General features: G+C 52.9%; 1 protein-coding gene across 6 annotated transcripts in view; it reads right to left on the bottom strand.

Moving 5' to 3' along the window:
* The window catches only part of ACOX3 (acyl-CoA oxidase 3, pristanoyl), a 55,212-nt gene that overhangs the window by 18,749 nt on the left and 19,523 nt on the right, over positions 1–16,940 (bottom strand). For all 6 annotated transcript variants that reach the window (XM_055325998.1, XM_055326002.1, XM_055326000.1 and 3 more), the window contains 8 exons: positions 16,603–16,746; positions 12,733–12,821; positions 9,167–9,263; positions 7,264–7,446; positions 5,413–5,535; positions 3,749–3,869; positions 1,344–1,466; positions 1,073–1,186 (listed from right to left, as the gene is read on the bottom strand). In XM_055325998.1, coding sequence (XP_055181973.1) covers positions 1,073–1,186; positions 1,344–1,466; positions 3,749–3,869; positions 5,413–5,535; positions 7,264–7,446; positions 9,167–9,263; positions 12,733–12,821; positions 16,603–16,746 — 994 coding nt within the window. The remainder of the gene's footprint in view (positions 1–1,072; positions 1,187–1,343; positions 1,467–3,748; positions 3,870–5,412; positions 5,536–7,263; positions 7,447–9,166; positions 9,264–12,732; positions 12,822–16,602; positions 16,747–16,940) is intronic.

The raw sequence follows: 16,940 nt of genomic DNA, 5'->3' as shown, positions 1-16,940 counted from the left end.
TCCCCCTGAGCCCTGGCACTCTGGTCCACACCCACTGCTGCCATGGTCACTGCCCTGTCCAGGACACCCTCCTATCTCATGTCCCTCTGTTCCTACAGTGGCCAGAACGGACTTTTCTCCAGAGTAACATTTTAGAGTGAATCATCACAACGAACCCCCACACGCAAGTCCGTGAGCAGCTCTCTTGCTCAGAATCGAGTGTTTCCCACAGCCCTAGAATGACATGTGCACTCCACCAAGCACATCCTTCCCACGGTGCCCCTGTGGCCACCACGTCCCTGTCACTGAGACCTCAGGCTGCCCTGGCCAGCCAAGCCCCAGTGCACAGGCCACCGCCACATAGAGCACCTGTTCCTGTGACCAGGCCTGTCCCCCATGGACTGCAAAGCCGCGTGACAGCAGGCACCTGGGTCTCGGCCGGCTCTGTCTTCCAGCCAAGCAGTATGCAAATGCTTGGAGATTGAAGGAACGACCAGCATAAGAGCACATGCCATCTGTAGGTTGCATATGTTCTGTGTTGAAATATGAGTGTGCTTGCTATGCTGCTGCCTACAGCACAGCACTCATTCCTCTCTCTGAGGATAGAGCCTGGGGTAGGGGGAGAAGCGGGGCCTCCACTGCTCCCCACTCCGCACAGCAGCGTACGGTATCCCAGGTTAGGGTCAGGCACTCAACAATCACAGCCAAGCACGAAGAGCAGGGAGCCCAGTGCCAAAGGCAGCTGAGCCTATTCGGGGCTGAGAAGAGTGAGTGTACTGCAGGATGGGGGCCACAGAAGTGAGGCCAGCAAGGATGGCATGTGCAAAGGCCCTGAGCTAGGGAGACTCCAGCTTCCTGTGAAGATGGCTCAGTCACAGGGGCAGCCAGTGAGCAGGAGCCCAGCCGCCCAGCAAGGCAGGAACAAGACCCAGGGCCTTTCCCTCTTCACCTTTAGGGAGAGAGCACCTGACTCAGAGTCAGGCCCACAGAGGGGCTGGATGAATCCAGGAACCACCGCCTACCCCTACTGAACACATGCCCCCAGGGATCACGACATGCCCCAGGGAGGGAAACAGGGAGACGGTGTGCTCACCTGAGGAGTCCAAGCAGCTGTTGATGCTGGGGCATGAAAACTTCTGACCAAGGATCTCAGGATAGGCTTCCAGAAAGTCCACAGTCTTCAGAGGGCTCTCTAGGCGCACACCACCTGCAAGCACACCCAGGATCTGGAGTGACCACCCCACCCCACCTTGCTGAGCACCTTGGAAACTGGAGGATCATGGTGAGCAACACGTTTCCTTCCTAGGGATGCAGGGTGTGCCTTGGTGGGAGGGCTCGCTCGGTGGGGCTGGGACGTCTCTTACGTTCAATGCGGGATGCCAACAGGCCGAGGAGGTAGCTGCTGGTCTGTTGCAGGAGGATGTTGTTGTCACCTTCATATGTGCAGTTTGGGTCGTTGTCATTCCTCAGGTCACCCAGGCGGTTCACTGCAATGAAGCCACGTGCACTTCGTCACTTAAAGTGCTCAGGAGAGGCAGGAACCTGACTGTCCTGGCTGGCCCGACCAAGACAGCACTCCCAGGCTGCCCAGGCCCCCACCATGCCTCCTCCTGGGCTGTGTCCGCCCAACCTCCCAACCAGATGCTCATCTTTAAGGAGACATGAGTAACCACACAGTCAGTGTGACTACTGACTTTGATGCCCCAGTGCAGTGCAGGTGAGCAGGAGTGCTCGAGAAATGCCCAGCATCGCCGGCTTCTCCCTCTGTCCAGCTGACACTGAACCTCAAGTGGTCAGCTGGCAGGGCCCCAGCGTGCAGGTCACGACAGACACAGGCTGCTGCAGGGGAGCTGCTTACCTCGTGGGGGGCGGGCATCATTTTACACAAGAAATTTCAAATGTCCCAGGGAGCCGTCAGTTAAGCGTCAGACCCTTGAGTTCAGCTTAGGTCAAGATCTCAGGGTTATGAGATCAAGTTCTGCCTCAGGCTCCACACTCAGCACAGAGTCTGCTTGGGATCCTCTCTCCTTCTCCCTCTGCCTCTCCCACTTGTGCATATACTTGCTCTCTCATTCTTTCTCTCTCTCTCTCAAAACAAATAAATCAATCTTGAAAAAGAAAAAAGAAATTTTGGATATTCCAAGACATCTCTGTTTTCTTTTGCTGTCTCTCCTGTCTGTTAAGGGACCAGATTCCTTCACATATTTTATAAGGTACGCTTTCTAGACGCCGTTGTCTGGGTCTCCATCCTCACCACACGTGAGGCTGGTGGGACAGGATGAGTGGAGGGAAGAGGAGTGGGACTCCCATGCTCACATGCTGCTGGGAACAGAGTCTGAGAGGGTGTAAGATGTTCTGCAGCAGACATGGGGCTTGTGGTCCCCTGGAACACCTGATCGTTTTCCCCCCAACTCCCTACAGACCACTCTACAGAAACAGCTGGGCATGACCACAAAGAAACAATTTGAAACAATTTGCAATTGATATTAAACCTAGGCAGAGCCCCATTACACGTACCCCACTGAGCGGGGTTTTGCTAGTTTCAGCCCAGCATTTGTATCCTGACACCTGACTCAGTTGTTTATGTTGTCTGAGGGGCTACAGATTCGCTTTCATTATTCTATTTCAAGCCCAACAAAGCAAACTATTTATGGTGTCTCTAGGAGCTGTGACAACAAACAGAAACTATAGAGCACTGCCCAGAGGACAAGATGTGTAAGTGACGTGGGCGCCACCACGATCACCCGTTCGTCAATGGGTAACGGGGAGGCAGAGCGTGGCGGGAGCCCAGCAACCACTGCTGGCTGCCTGCGTGACAAGTAACTGGAGCAGATCTTCGCTGAAAGCACATTAATGAGCCACAGACCATCACTGAAATGATTTAGGCAAGAGCCTAAAATGCTTTTGCACAGGTTATCAGCTTGAAAACAAGGTTGCTGCCGATTCTGTTGTTTGGAATGTGTGGAGCCTTCTCTGGATAACTACGTTTTACCAATCACTTACTGAACACCAGCACACGGGACGTGTCCTGAACACTGAACACTCTGACAATTACCACAAATGAGAGGCCACTGGCCATGTGCCACATGCCCTACACGGTGCTGGCCGAGGCAGGACCCTGTGTTGTGGTATACTGCCATCATCCTTGTTTTACAGGTAAGGAACTGAGGCACAGAGAGGTTAGCTGGCCCAGGTGCAGCTAGTGAGTGGCAGAGCAGGAGTTGGTCCCCAGCTGTTGGCGGCCCACTCTCTTCACCACAAACCAGCTGCCCAAACAAGAGCCAATGCCAATAAAAACTAACTCTCTTTTTCTAAGTTTTTTTTCACCCGAATAAGACCTGGTGCCAGTTTACTGCCAAGTTGTTCACCAAACGGTTACAATTCAAACGAACAGAGTATCTACTGTCTGCTCTGGTTTCTGGGGGGCTCCTTCACATAGTCTCCCCACTGTTCCTTATCCCCAGACGGAGGCCAAGGAACGTGAGCCAGATGCAGGGGCATCTGTCTAGGGCAGTGGGCTGGCAAACCTGCTTTGGGAAAAGCCCAGACAGTGAACATTTTAGGCTTGATAGAGATGACTCGACTCTGGTTGTCATGCAAACATGGCCACAGAAGATTCATGAATGAACGGGTGCAGCCACATTCTAATAAAACTTTATTTGCAAAAACTAGTGGTGGCTGACTTTGGCCCACAGGCAGTCGTCTGCTGACCCCTTGAGTCAAAAGTAGAGCTATAGACAGAAAACCCAACAAATGCTTCAAAACCTACCAGCCAGATAGCCATGTCCTCCACACGCCTCCCGGCATTCCTGAATTCCCTGCTGGGCAGTCCATGAGGCCAGGGGCTTGCTGGCCGACACCAAGGCATGGATCTCACGTCCGAGCTCTGCCTTAAGAGAGGAAGTCCAACAAAAACAGGTGAAAAGAGGCTCTGACACCAGAGGTCAAAGGTCAATTCACCCCTAGCGTCAAAGGCTTGTGTCCCCTCTAGTCTTATCCAGGACACCTGACAACGGCAGGAGAAAAAAAAACAATTTTAGCTTAAAAAGCAAGGATTCATCTCAGAGTGGAGACATTGTGCCATAAGCAGTTTCACAGCCACAAAAACGGATGGACCAGAGAGTTCTGTGCAGCAAACAAACGCCAGGACGTAAGGATGATCGCAAATGCAGAGCACGGAAGCAGAAAGTACATGTTATACGGTTTGTGCGAAGCTCATGAAACTGAAACCAAGCAGTGGGAGAAAGAAAAGCAAGAAACCAGACAGGAGGTGGAGACAGGGCTCCCTCCGAGGAGAGGTGAGGGTGGGGACCATGTCCCAAGAGACTGCGCAGGTGATGCGATTTCTAGTTGACGCTGCAAGGCTATCCCTGGCCAGTGGCCCCGGGCCTCACATGTCTCATGATATCCTTTTGCTTCTACTTAACATTTAACAGGTACAATAAAAAAAAAGAGACATGCACACCTGCTGAATAAGATGATCCCTGTTACCAGTGTTTTTGATGTGAAATAAGGACCACGTCTAGGTCCCACTGTGCCTCAGTTAAAGCACTGAGTTTCAGAAAGAATATAGCATGCTTACTACACTTTATTACATTATTAATAGGAGAACGATTCCAATGTCAGCTGGCAAAAGTCTCAGTGACTCACGCTGGGGAAAAACATGTTTAATCCCCGCGTTCCCGCGGACCTGTGTGCTGCTGAGCAGTGCACCCTGCTGGCGGCCTCCACACCACCCACCACCCACCCACCCCCACCCCCCGGATGTTTGCGCTGAGTACTCCAAAACGTGCTAATTCAATACAGGCCTTTTAGGGTGTTGTACATAACACCGATCTGCAATATTTCTGATCTGTTTTAAGACACATTCCTTGTGATTCATTTTACTCATGCCCAGGAGGCAACATGCAGGGCCATGGAAAGGCGGTTGTAAGCCGTTTACACAGGGATCAGCCAAGGATGAGTCTACATAGCTGCCGAGCTCAGTGCACACTCGTTTCTGGCATAAATCCTTGACTGTCAATTCAAATCCAGTCAGCTGGATTCAGACCTTTAGAGGGTTGTTTACGAAAGGATCAGAACCGTGAAATCTACTGAGGAGCCGGTAATGTGCAATCTGCCAAATCATCATGTTCTCAAAAGGAGGAGGACAGCTGAGCTCACAGCCTGGAGTCGGAGTCACGTCAGCACATCCCTGAGAGCTGGGAACATGGACACGTGCCCGCGCTGTCCAGATCAGTGAGGGTTCCACGAGGCCCGGGTGGGCAGACACAGCTCAGGAAGTGGCCCGGCAACCCCACAAAGCCACCACGGATGACGGGCGTTATTTTGAAAGACAGGCTGAGTCTGTGCCGATCAACATCAGTGAGAGTCAATGATGATGAACACTGCGGGGGGTGGGGGGGGCAGAGGGCAATAAGGGCGTCATCTCACCTGCCTGGCACTCCGGTCTTTCCCCATGAGGCCCTGCTGAAGGTCCACCAAGTCCAGGAAGAGTGATTTAGAAAAGTGGTCTAAGGCATAGACGGCCGCCAGATAGGGGAGCAAGCGCCATTGCTACAATCAAGAAGACCCTCACATTACCACACCACACATCCTCGTGGGGAGCCCACCCCCTCCCCCACGGGGAGCCCACCCTGCCTTGCAGAGAACATGCTCCCCCTCCCCAGAGAACCAGCCCCTCCGGATGGCCAACGGCAATGATGACCAGGGCAGAGTCCAGGGGCAACAGGTCAGCAACAGCAGGATCTTGCTGCCACAGCCAGGAGGCCCTCTGCCCTGATGTGCTTCCAACCCAGCCGGTCCCTCCCATCACCCCACAGTCTTGCCCACAGGTGCTGCTTCCTGTATACCACGTTATTGGAACAGTGATGATCAGCCCACCTACAACTGAGGAAGCCAGCCGACTGCACTGGCACGCAGGGCTAGACACTTTATAGCTTGTGCTCTGTGTGCCTACCAAGGATCAAGCAACCACCCCTCAGCCAGATGGGGAAACTGAGGCTCACAGGGAACTAGAAGTCCCCCCAAGGCAGGGACGAGGTCTCTTGCACATCCACTGCCTCATGGATGGAAAGGGGGGGTTGAGGAAAAAGCAGGAAAGGAAGTTGTCACCACCACCAACACCACCGCCATCCATCGCTTACTGAGTGCCGGGTGCCAGATGCCCTGCCGACTGCTTTCCATGGACTGGTGTATTTAATCCTCACAACCGCCCCACAAAGCGGTATTATCATCAGCTCTAATTTATTAATGAGCTAGTCAGAACGCAGAGAGGTTAAGTGCCTTGCCCAAGGGCACACAGACAGCACGGTGGAGCTGGGGCAGGAGCCTAAGCGCTGTGTCCAGGCAGTCAGGTACACTGACCTCACGAAGGACGTGGGATTCATGCTGGAGGGGACAATATGCGCCACAGTCACGAACCAGATATTCTGCTTCTTCTCATTTATTTGTTATTAAAACAGGCTCCCAGCCATGATAAAAAATGTTAAAAGAAACTGGGATTCTGTTATGGTTCCTTCCAGCCCTCACTTGGACATGCCTGCGCTTACACAGAGCTTGGGCCAAGACCAGGTCAGACTTGCTATTGAACTCAGACAGGAGCCGTGATGCCCCCCGCTGTGACCTGGAACTGCAACCCTATCCCACCAGGTGAAAGACAAGTGTGTGAGGAAGGGGTGAGGCCAGGTGTGTGAAGAAGTCAGGAAGGCGAAGGGAGGTGTGTGAGGAAGGGCTGATAGCATACAAGCACCGTGAGTATTCTCCAGGATAAAATTTATCTCCCTTTGCCAGGAACTAAGAAGCTTATTATTGGTGTTGCCACCTGGGATCCCCTTTTGCCTCCCAGGGTGCCTCTCTCCCGAGGAACAGCAGGACGAGTGTCCCTCCTGCTACTGGGTGATGTCACAATGAACAGCTTGAATGCCCAGCTGCTGTGGCTGATTATTCCCATAGGGGGTCATGTCTGAGGGACGCTGTGAACCGTCAGAGCATGGCCCTGGACATGCGGAGCCTGCAGTGCCCTCAGATACAAATGGAGTGAGCCCCTCACCAGAATGTGCTTCCTCCAAGGCCCTTATTTTGGCTCCTGTACACACTCCTTTTCAGGAGGACCCACTGACAAGAAGCCTGCTGCCCAGCTGCTAAGCTGCTAAGTTCCCCTTTCAGCTGGTCCATGAGCAGCCTGAGGTCTGACCTGCCCCCGGGAAGCAAAAGGCAGCACCCAGCAGAGCGTGTGCACATCCTCACAGGCGGGACTGGTGGCTGGACTTGCCAAACCAGTACCTGCATCTGATACTCCAGCACCGGGACTTCCTCCTCATCCGATGGCCCAAACTGACACCGAGTGGCCGAGAAACGAAGTGCTATAGAGACAGCCAGCTTTAAGTTCACAGTGGACATGCCCACAATGGCGACCCGGCCTGCGGACAAGGTGCCCAGGGATGCTCCGAAGCGCTGCCGGTCATCCTGTGGAAGAAAAGCACATGGTGAGCATGAGCAGGGCAGCTGGGCCACCTCGGGGACACTCCTGCAATGACCACAGGGCCCGGCTGCCAGGCCCACCCCTAAGAGCGCCCCCGACCCAGACTTCCTGGCCAGGGCTACAGTGTCTGAGTCGTAGATGGCAATAGCAGGGGACATTCAGGGGATGCTCTGCTATGGAGGCAGCAGGCAGGAGGGACGGGGCCACACGAATCCACACCCTGTGTGGGAACCACAGGCTCCTGGCCTCTCAAGTCCGACACAGTCTGGCTGCGCTAGTGCCAACATTCTGTTCCCATGACCCCCATTCCTCTGGAATTCCTCCTTCCGCACAGAAGACAACCTTCCTGAGGGCTGTGACGGTCACTGGCTGTGTTCTCTTATGATAGATGGTAGCCTCACATGCATCTGTGTTAATCTCCTGTCGCCAACCTCAGGGCCTTGGGCACGATTTTCTGCAGCAGTGGTGCCCTGGGAGCACCCAGCTGCCAGCCTTAACTGATCTTGCCATCCCGGCCTCCCTCACCTCCCACTGCCTCTCCTGCCTTCATTTCTTTTACTATTTGGACTTCTCTTCCAAAGTCCTATCCCCTGTGGTATTTGTGTGGCAACCCTGCAAACCCCAGTGAGCCGGAGAAGGTTTACAACACACTGACACAAAAATGACAGTTGGATGGATCATCGCTGGGGAAATCTGAAGGCTCAGAGAGTTCCACTCTGTGGGAGTCAAGCCCGTACCCTCTCTCTGGAGTATCTCATCTGTTTCTCTGTGAAATGTTTTCATTTTCTCTACAGTGTGTTTGCAGCGAGCACTCACCCGACTTCTCCCCAGGGCTTCACGGGCCGTCCATTGGGTCTTCTTCCCTTCCTTCACGTGGACATTCCTCTTCCTTACCGCTCCCTTCCCCTCCTCTCACTCTGCTGCAGCCTCTCCTATGTGCTAAGGACACCTCTCTCGGGCCTTCCAGCCTCCAGCCTCCAGCCCGTCCCCCGTGACACTCATCCCCTCTGTTGTATGCCTTCTGCTCCTTCATTTTCCTACTGGCTTCTGATGAATGGCTGGCACTACTATTCCCATTGGTAAGAGACTCTGGCTCCATGTTGCCGACTTTTCTCCTCATCCCTAGCATCCCTATCATGCTTGCTTCCAACCGAGCTGTTCCAACTCTGATCAGGTGGGTGTATGTTGTGGGACAGAGTCCTCTGAGGCTCATGTGCTCCTGGGGATGCAGCCACCTCAGCTGTGAGCTCAGGACCTAGGAGGTGACCAGCTGCTCCAACATGGCCATGGCCATTGTGCGTCTAACCCTCCAAAGAATTTAGGGATGTGATGAGCCCCGGACACCAGACAACACTGTCACCCCATTTGGGATATTTCATCACACAACCGATGCCCTCAAGCTCTTTAGGGGAAACAGCAGCAATAGGGCCAGCCTCCCTAACTAACCCTGGAGAGCTGGGTGGGGGGGTGAGGTGGGCAGAGGAGTGGACATCCATGGGCAGCTGTTGGCCAGCATCTGTCATCATGCCCAGGCACCAGAGCTGACCTAAGTGACACCTTCCTTGTTGGGGGTACTGGAACCTGAACTAGAAGAAATTTGCTGCCAGCCAGCCCAGCAGGGGTGGTGGGACTCCTTGCAAGCCTGGGGAGTGTCCTATGCAGCACTTTACACCTGTAAACTTCTCCATCTGGAGATACCTGTACCTTAAAGGGGGTGACGTAGGTACCCTCGAGGGTGACCTCTCCAGTCCGGTTCAGAAGGTCTTGGCGAGGAATTCTAACCTTGTGGAACATGGCAAATCTGTGCAGAGACACAGCAGGACTTCTGGTTAAACTGAGCTCTGGCCCTGGGGCTTATCTACTCTCCCTGCAGAAACCTGACAGATAAAAAGCAAAGGAAAGCTAAAAGGGTGACAATCCCCCTTCCCAAAAGAGAAAACAAGAAAAGTCACTAAGGGCAGGAAATTTCAACAAATTTTTCTATTTAAAAAGTAGATTCAGAGGGTGACTGGGTGGCTCAGAGGGCTAAGTGTCTGCCTTCTGCTCAGGTCATGGCCTCAGGGTCCTGGGATCGAGTCCCCGTGTCAGGCTCCCTGCTCAGCGGGGAGTCTGCTTCTCCCTCTCCCTCTGCCCTCCCTTACTTGTGCTCTCTTGATCTTGCTATCTCAAATAAATAAATAAAATCTTTTTTTTTTAAAAAGTAGTAAAAAAAAAAAAGTAAAACAAAAAATAACCCGTGATCTGTATGCGGTGGGGCTCTGTGCAGAAGCAAATGGCCATCTACTGGTAATCACGAGGCCAGGTGCCCTCATGCTGCTGGGACAAAGCTGGTTAGTCAGAAAAGGAGGGAAATGACTTTTTTTAAAGATTAGAATCTCTGGTTCTTACCCTTCAGTCTTATATCAGGATCCACAATATGATATGAAAAACCAGCAAACTAAGATTTTAAAACTCTCTTGTTAAGCAACAGAACCGTGTTATTGTACCCATGCTCAGAAGGCATGTGAATTCATTTCTTTTAGAAAGCTAAGAAGAATAGAGGCCCACACACGTCATTATAGATCACTTACGCATTAGCAATAGAAGGTATCCTTTAGAGCTGTCAGGTTGAGAAAACCTACTTCATAATAGTATAAGGGACCAGGTTATACAAAGGAATGGATGTTACATACACTGAGCAAAAACCCCAAACCGCCTTAGAAATCTCAACAGATCACACAGCAACTTATCTGATTACCAAGCGCATTTTCAGTGTCATCCAGAAAGCTCTTTTGACCCATAAGAGGCCATGGTGAGGAGCACAGTGTCACCAAGCCTGAGTGGGGAGCCATCCCTCTTTGTTCACACTAACTCCAGCCAGAACTGTGGGCACCCCCAAGATGGGGCCAGGCACCCCATCAAAGCTGGGCACCAGCTCTGCCCAAATGGGGTCCTGCCCCCCACCCTGCTCCACCTGTGTTCACTCAGCCGCCACTCTCTCTGGTCCAGTTCACTGCAATAATTGTCCCCGGGCTCTGTGCAGACCACATCCCTTGCAGAGAAGCATAGGCCTTTCCAACTGCTGATCAGAATGATGACACCCTGAGCACATCCCTTTGACCCATCCACCCTCCAGCCCCAGAAAGATGTGGGAAGCTCTCAGATGGGGCCTGGCCTACTGCTCCAGCAGCCCCACCTGCCTCCCAGCCTCCAACCAGGTAGCACCTGCCAGGACCCTCCAATGGGCCAGGCTGTCCCATGATCTGAGGCATGTCTCTCAGAGTGCCACTACATCCTCCAGAGGCCTGTCACAATTCTCCTCTCACTCTGCCCTGCAGCAGGTAACTGGTGGTCCCCTGGCACCACTACCATGTGAACCCATTCTGTGGTGACTGTTCACTGTCCACAATCTCACTGAGCCACCTCCTTCTGGTTGGCAGTTTCTATGGGCCTTACTAACCCTTTGTCATAGAGCCATTGGGCCTGACACTTGAAAGATGCTTGCTAAGAGCCGTATAGTTGGTTGACAGCAGGCAAGACATCGTGCCCTGGGTACCACGGGTCTCTCCACCACCCCTGCATGCAGGCCAGCCTTGGGGGAAAGATGCAGCACACTGTCCAGGTCTCCCAGGGAAGAGCAGAGACCCAGGGCTGGGTGCAGGGCTGGTGGCAACAGCCCCCTCCCACATTCCTTGGGGAACATCTAGGGGATCTGCCAGGCAAGAAGGCACAGCCGGCCACCAGGCCCCCGCCAGCATCCAGGCAAGAGGCCAACCTCTGCAGGTCACCCTCCCAAGTATGAAACCAGGGTCGGCTGCAGACCAGCTCCTCCACAGGTCTGGCTGGGAGCAGCTGAGGCACTGCCAAGGAGCGGCTGCAGCACCTGAACCTCCATGGGGCCGCTCTGACTGGCTGCAGTGGAGGCCCCCCAGGCCGTGAGCCCACACAGACACTTTTCAAGAATACACTGGATGCCAGCACCCCCAGAGTGTTTGAGCCTATTACTCGGAAGCTGAGGAATGCTTCTCCAAGCACAACTCAGCAAACTCAAAGTGCCTTTTTTAAGGAATGGAAAATCTTCCCTCGTTCTTGCGGCATGGAGACAGAACAAGTCTCAAGGGGTTTATACTCATGAAAGGATTCACCAAGCTTAACTGAGAGCAAACCCCCACATATTCTCTTTTGAGCACATGCAAACTACAAACGCCGTCCTAGAAACAGTCAGATGGCAGCGAGGCCAGTGTGTGTGTGTGTGTGTGTGTGTGTGTGAGAGAGAGAGAGAGAGAGAGAGAGAGAGAGAGAGAGACGGAGGCATAACATGGGGTGTGTGTGACAAGATGTGTATGCATGACATGTATGTGTGAAACAATGTATGTGAAACACAGTGTATAACACACATATGTGTGATGTGGGGTATGTGTGACACAGGGGTGTGACACAGTGTGTGACAGTGTGACACAGGGTATGTGTGTGACACATGGGTATGTGGGGTGTGGAGTGTGTGACATGGGTGTGTGACAGGGTATATGTGATGCAGGGTGTGACATAGGGTAGGGTGTATGTGGCGTGAGGTGTGTGTGGTGCGGGGTATGTGTGGTGCGGGGTGTGTGATACAGGTGTGTATTATGAGGGTGTGTGACACACAGTATGTGTGATGCAAGGTATGACACAGATGTGTGACACAGGGTAGGGTGTATGTGGTGGGTGTGTGTGGCATGGGGTGTGTGTGTGGTGTGGGGTATATGACACAGGTATGTGTTATAAGGGTGTGTGATGCAGGGTATGTGTGATGCAGAGTATGTGTGATGCGGGGTGTGTATGTACAGGGTATGACATGGAGTGTATATGACATCGGTATGTGTGACATGGGGTATGTATGACAATGGTGTGTGTGTGACACAGGGTGTGTGTATGACAAGGGGTTTGTGAGATGGAGGATGTGAGACAGGGTGTGTGTGACATAGGGTGTATGTGCACAGGGTGTGACATGGAACGTATGAGACACAGGGTGTGTGTGTGACATGGGGTGTGTGACAGGTGTGTGTGCACAGGGAGTGACATGGAGTGTGTGTGACAGGGTGTGTGCATGTGACACGGCTCTCAAGTGGCAGATGAGGCGTGTGTCCCCGTCATGTGTTCCCTGCCCCACAGGTGTCTAGGAGGGGACAGCACTAAGGGACTCGGAGGGCTCATGGGCTGGCATCAGCGGGGCCCCAGGACCTGAGTGAGTGGCCCCAAGTGGCAACCCTGCAGAGAACACAGGACCCGTTGAGGTCAGGGCGCACACTCACCCATTGTCTATACCATTCAGTCCCAGCTTCTTCCCCATGTCGCCAATCATCACCCCCGGCATAGGAAGAAGGGTCTTGGGGTTCCGAATCTGTACAAAACATGGAAGACAACGAGTGGCAGCCATTAGCACCTCACAGAAATGAAAAAGAACACAATAAAAAAAACCCGTGATTGAGCCCCAGGCTCCCTTCCTATATTTGTGAGGGGAAAGAGGGTAAACTGTGTCCCTCGAAAACGTGATCTTAAAGAGCCAGGGTTTTTGCAACTATAATTAAGCCAAGGATCTGCAGACAAGGTCCTCCCAGATCACCCCAGTGGGCTCCAAATCCAATGACAAGTGTCCTCTAAGAGACAGGATGTAGCCCCAGCCCAGGGACCCGGCAGCCACCAGGGCTGGACAAGTGGACTGTCCCCTGGAGCCTGGGGGCGGGGAGCTGGCCACACTGATGTCAGAGATCCAGCCTCCCACTCTGTGGTGCCGTCTCACTGTGGCAGTGCCCGGTGACCAGCATGGGAGCCGAGGAGTCCTGCAGCCTCGAGGCCAGCAGGAAGGTCACCTTCAGGTTGTCGCTGGACCAGGGCCATGACCACACACCCGTGCACATGCATGCTGGAGGAGACCTGGCCTGACATTAGCCCCACAGATCTCTGCTGTGGGGAAGGAGCACTTACTTAGACACTAGACGTGGCTAGCAAATGGTTCCTCACCGTGGGAGCTCCATGCCAGGGATACAGGGCTGCACCCGAGAACACCAGTAGAGTCGTGACTCCCAACCGGGTGTGAGCCTGCACCGTCCCCTCCCGCTGGGGACAGGTGTCATGTCTGAGAGAATCTGGCTGTCCTGGCTGGAGGGTACCCTGGGCGTGAGTGGGTGGAGCGCATCCCACTACATGGGGCTTGGCCCCATCACAAGAGGCTGACCCAGCTCAAACGTCCACTGCCCCGGCAAGAAACTCTGCTTTAAGGAAATACTGAGTTCATGCTATTCAGAGTTTAGTTAACTGTGGAATCGCTTGCTTTTGTTGATTTTGGTGGAACAATCATCTGATTCGATTGAATGCCATGATAACAGTATTTCAGATAAAACAAAGGCTGAAGTCCACATGTAAATGCTCTTTCCCCTTCCTTGTCTATTTCAGTAAGGCCTGGTGAAGATTCAGATGCTAACTTTTCATAATGGTTTGAAACTGAAAAAAGTTGGAAAGAAAGTACACACGGAGAGAAGATGCACTAAAAGAAAACAAGTTGGGGACGCCTGGGTGGCTCAGCCGTTAAGCGTCTACCTTTGGCTCAGGTTGTGATCCCAGGGTCTGGGATCAAGTCCCACATCAGGCTCCCTGCATGGAGCCTGCTTCTCCTTCCGCCCATGTCTCTGCCTCTCTCTGTGTGTCTCTCATGAATAAAAAAATAAAATCTTTAAAAAATATAAAAGAAAAGAAGTTGGTGCTTTTTGAGGAGCTGCACAGAAAAACAGCGCGGGGGCAAGGCCCAGTTCACATGGGAATCAATGGCCACACAATCACCACAAATTCTGCACTAACCTCCCCATCAAGGAAAGGGAGCAGACTAATGCCCAGAATGGAATTAGTTAAGGTCATACTGATCTCAAATTTGACCGTGTACATTTACAGTTTGTGAGGCCTGCCAACCGGACATGAGAAAACAAACCTGAGAAAAATCACACCCCTCCACCAGATGGCTACACCCTGTTGCATGCATCATACCTCTGAGTAGCTTAGTGATTCCCTGTTTCAGGCCCTCTTCCTTGATGGTGACCTCGGTAGGTGCACACGAGGCACACAGAAATGCCCTGCTGGATGGAGGGGTGACATGGTCCCGCTGGAGAGTCAGCAACAGCACGGCTCTCTGAATTGAGGGCCGGGAAGCCTGAATGAAGCTGAATCCTAGCCCAATCCCTACAAGAGGCCCATCCAGGTACAAGTCTGTACTCAGAGCAGCATCACATGGAAGCCTGACATAATGACAAGTGATTTCTGGTCTGCATGCGGGGACTCGAATGTGAATCGAAAATAAGCACATGAGCATGAGGGGAAAGGGACCCACTGGTCATCACTAAAATTAAAACCCTTTGTGTCTCAAAGGACACAAATGAGAAAATGCAAAGAAGACCTCTGGGACGAGAGAAAAATCATCTCTCGGACGAGGGGTGAGTCTCCAGGATGCACAAAGAGCTCTCAGAACTCAACAACCAGAAGACGAGCCACACAATCCAGAGAGGCACTGGACCAGTCACATGACAGGAGAACTGTGACTGTGACCGCGCCCTGCAATGCAAGAAGCCAAGCAAGAACCCCGGGGCCACAGGCCAGGGCTGGATCTATAACTGCCGGCTTCCCTTGCATGTGTCCTCCTGCCAGCCCAGGACCAACCTCTAGAGTCAGCCCACTCCCCTGAACAGGCTCGGTGACTGCCCCAGCCTCCCCGGGAACGGGGGCTGTCCCCTTGCTGCGGCCAGCTCTGAGCAAACGGCTTTGCCTTTGCCTTAGAGAGGGGGGAGTGGGACTATTTCCACAGGGCAAGGGACTTGAACAGGTGTTTCTCCAAAGAAAATACACACATGGCCAACTGGCACACGAAGAGCTCAACACCATTTGGGTTCTACGAAAATGCAAATCAAGACAGAACAAATACTAACACATGCCCATGTGGGTGCTTATTTAAAGAAAAAAAAAAAGGAAAATACATATTGGTGAGGGTCCAGAAGAACCCGGAGAATACAGAGTGGCGGGAACTGTGGGAAGTGGTACGGTGGTTCTTCAAAAAGTTAAACACAGCATGACCAGAGGACTCCACAAGTCCAGGCCTGGGCCGATGCCCCAAAGACCGAAACAGTGTCTCAGCAGACACCTGCTCGTGAGCGTTCACAGCAGCCGAGAGATGAAAACAACCCGAACGTCCACCGACAGGCAAGTGGATATGCACATCGGGGTCCATCCATGCAATGGATTGATTATTCGGCCTCAGAAAGCAAGGAAGTTCTGGCAGCTGCTCTAGTACGAGTGGACTTCAAACCCACACTACAGAAAGAAGCCAGATGGGAGAGGTCATGCTTTTGGATCCCTTCCACATGAAATGTCAACAGGCAAACCTGTAGCCAGGGGCTGGGGAGGGGGGGGGGAACAGGGAGCCAATGGGGGCACGGGGTGTTCTCCTCAACAGGAAAATGTTCTGGAACTCAGGACAGCCCTGGGGACACACCAGATGCCACTGAATTGTTCACTTCAAAGTGGTTAATTGTATGTTATATGGATTTCACCTCAATCGGGGGGGGAAAAAAAAAGACGTGGCTGACTTCCTTCTCTCCTGAGAGCCTCTCACCAGGAAGGTCTTAACAAAAATGCCAGAATAGGGTCTGGGTATGGGGAAGCGGGGCTCCCATTCAGTATCCAGTCGCCAGGACAGAAAGGCCTTAGACAAACTTCCAGAAGCTCGGGCTTCAGGGACACCGCAGCCGCCCTGGGCAGGCGGGACACGGGCCCCAGCAGGAAGGCAGGAAGCCCTGGCCCAGACGTTGGTACCAGGCATCCTCTTGGTGGTAGCTTCCTGCTCATGACCGGGGAACAGGCTACCTCAAGGCCCCCAAGATGGACTTCATGTCTTAGACCTGCCAGCTCAGAAGCATAGGAGGGTGAGGCTGGGAAGCCCAGGATTGTGACAAGTGTCTGAAAACTTGGCGCCGTGGTCACCAGGGGGATGGAAAGACTATCCCTCAAGTGATGGTGGGTCTAGACCAGGGTTGATTGACCCCAGCAGCCCTGAGTCCTGGGGCTGGATGATGCCCTCTTGGGGGCAGGCGGGTGGGATGTCCTGTGCTCAGAGGATGCTGCGCAGCTGAGAGCCACCTCACCTGTACCACAAAGGGGTGCAGGCCGTGGCACTGGCCCTCCGGTGTGTACAGCTGAGCGAACACCACAGCGTGGGTAGCAGTCTTGCCCATATTGCCCACCCAGAATTTGGCAGCTTCGAAATCGGGGGAGTGTATGATGAATTCCTGCACAAGAGAGAAAAAAAATTAAAGTTATAATCAAAGTTATAATTAACAACTGAAACACACGCAGAATTCCTTTCCCTTTTGGATCTATCCAACATTTTCTGTTGAAAATTCCCGTGGAAGACTCTAAGTGGATGAACGGCTGGCTCCTGTCTGTTGCAGGGAGCCCTGGTTTTAAACACAGCATACCCTTG

The sequence above is a fragment of the Nyctereutes procyonoides genome, unplaced genomic scaffold (genome assembly GCF_905146905.1).
Source record: "Nyctereutes procyonoides isolate TBG_1078 unplaced genomic scaffold, NYPRO_anot_genome, whole genome shotgun sequence".
NCBI classification, from domain to species: domain Eukaryota; kingdom Metazoa; phylum Chordata; class Mammalia; order Carnivora; family Canidae; genus Nyctereutes; species Nyctereutes procyonoides.
Note: the sequence above shows the minus strand (reverse complement) of the source record. Positions and strands in the feature narration are given on the sequence as shown.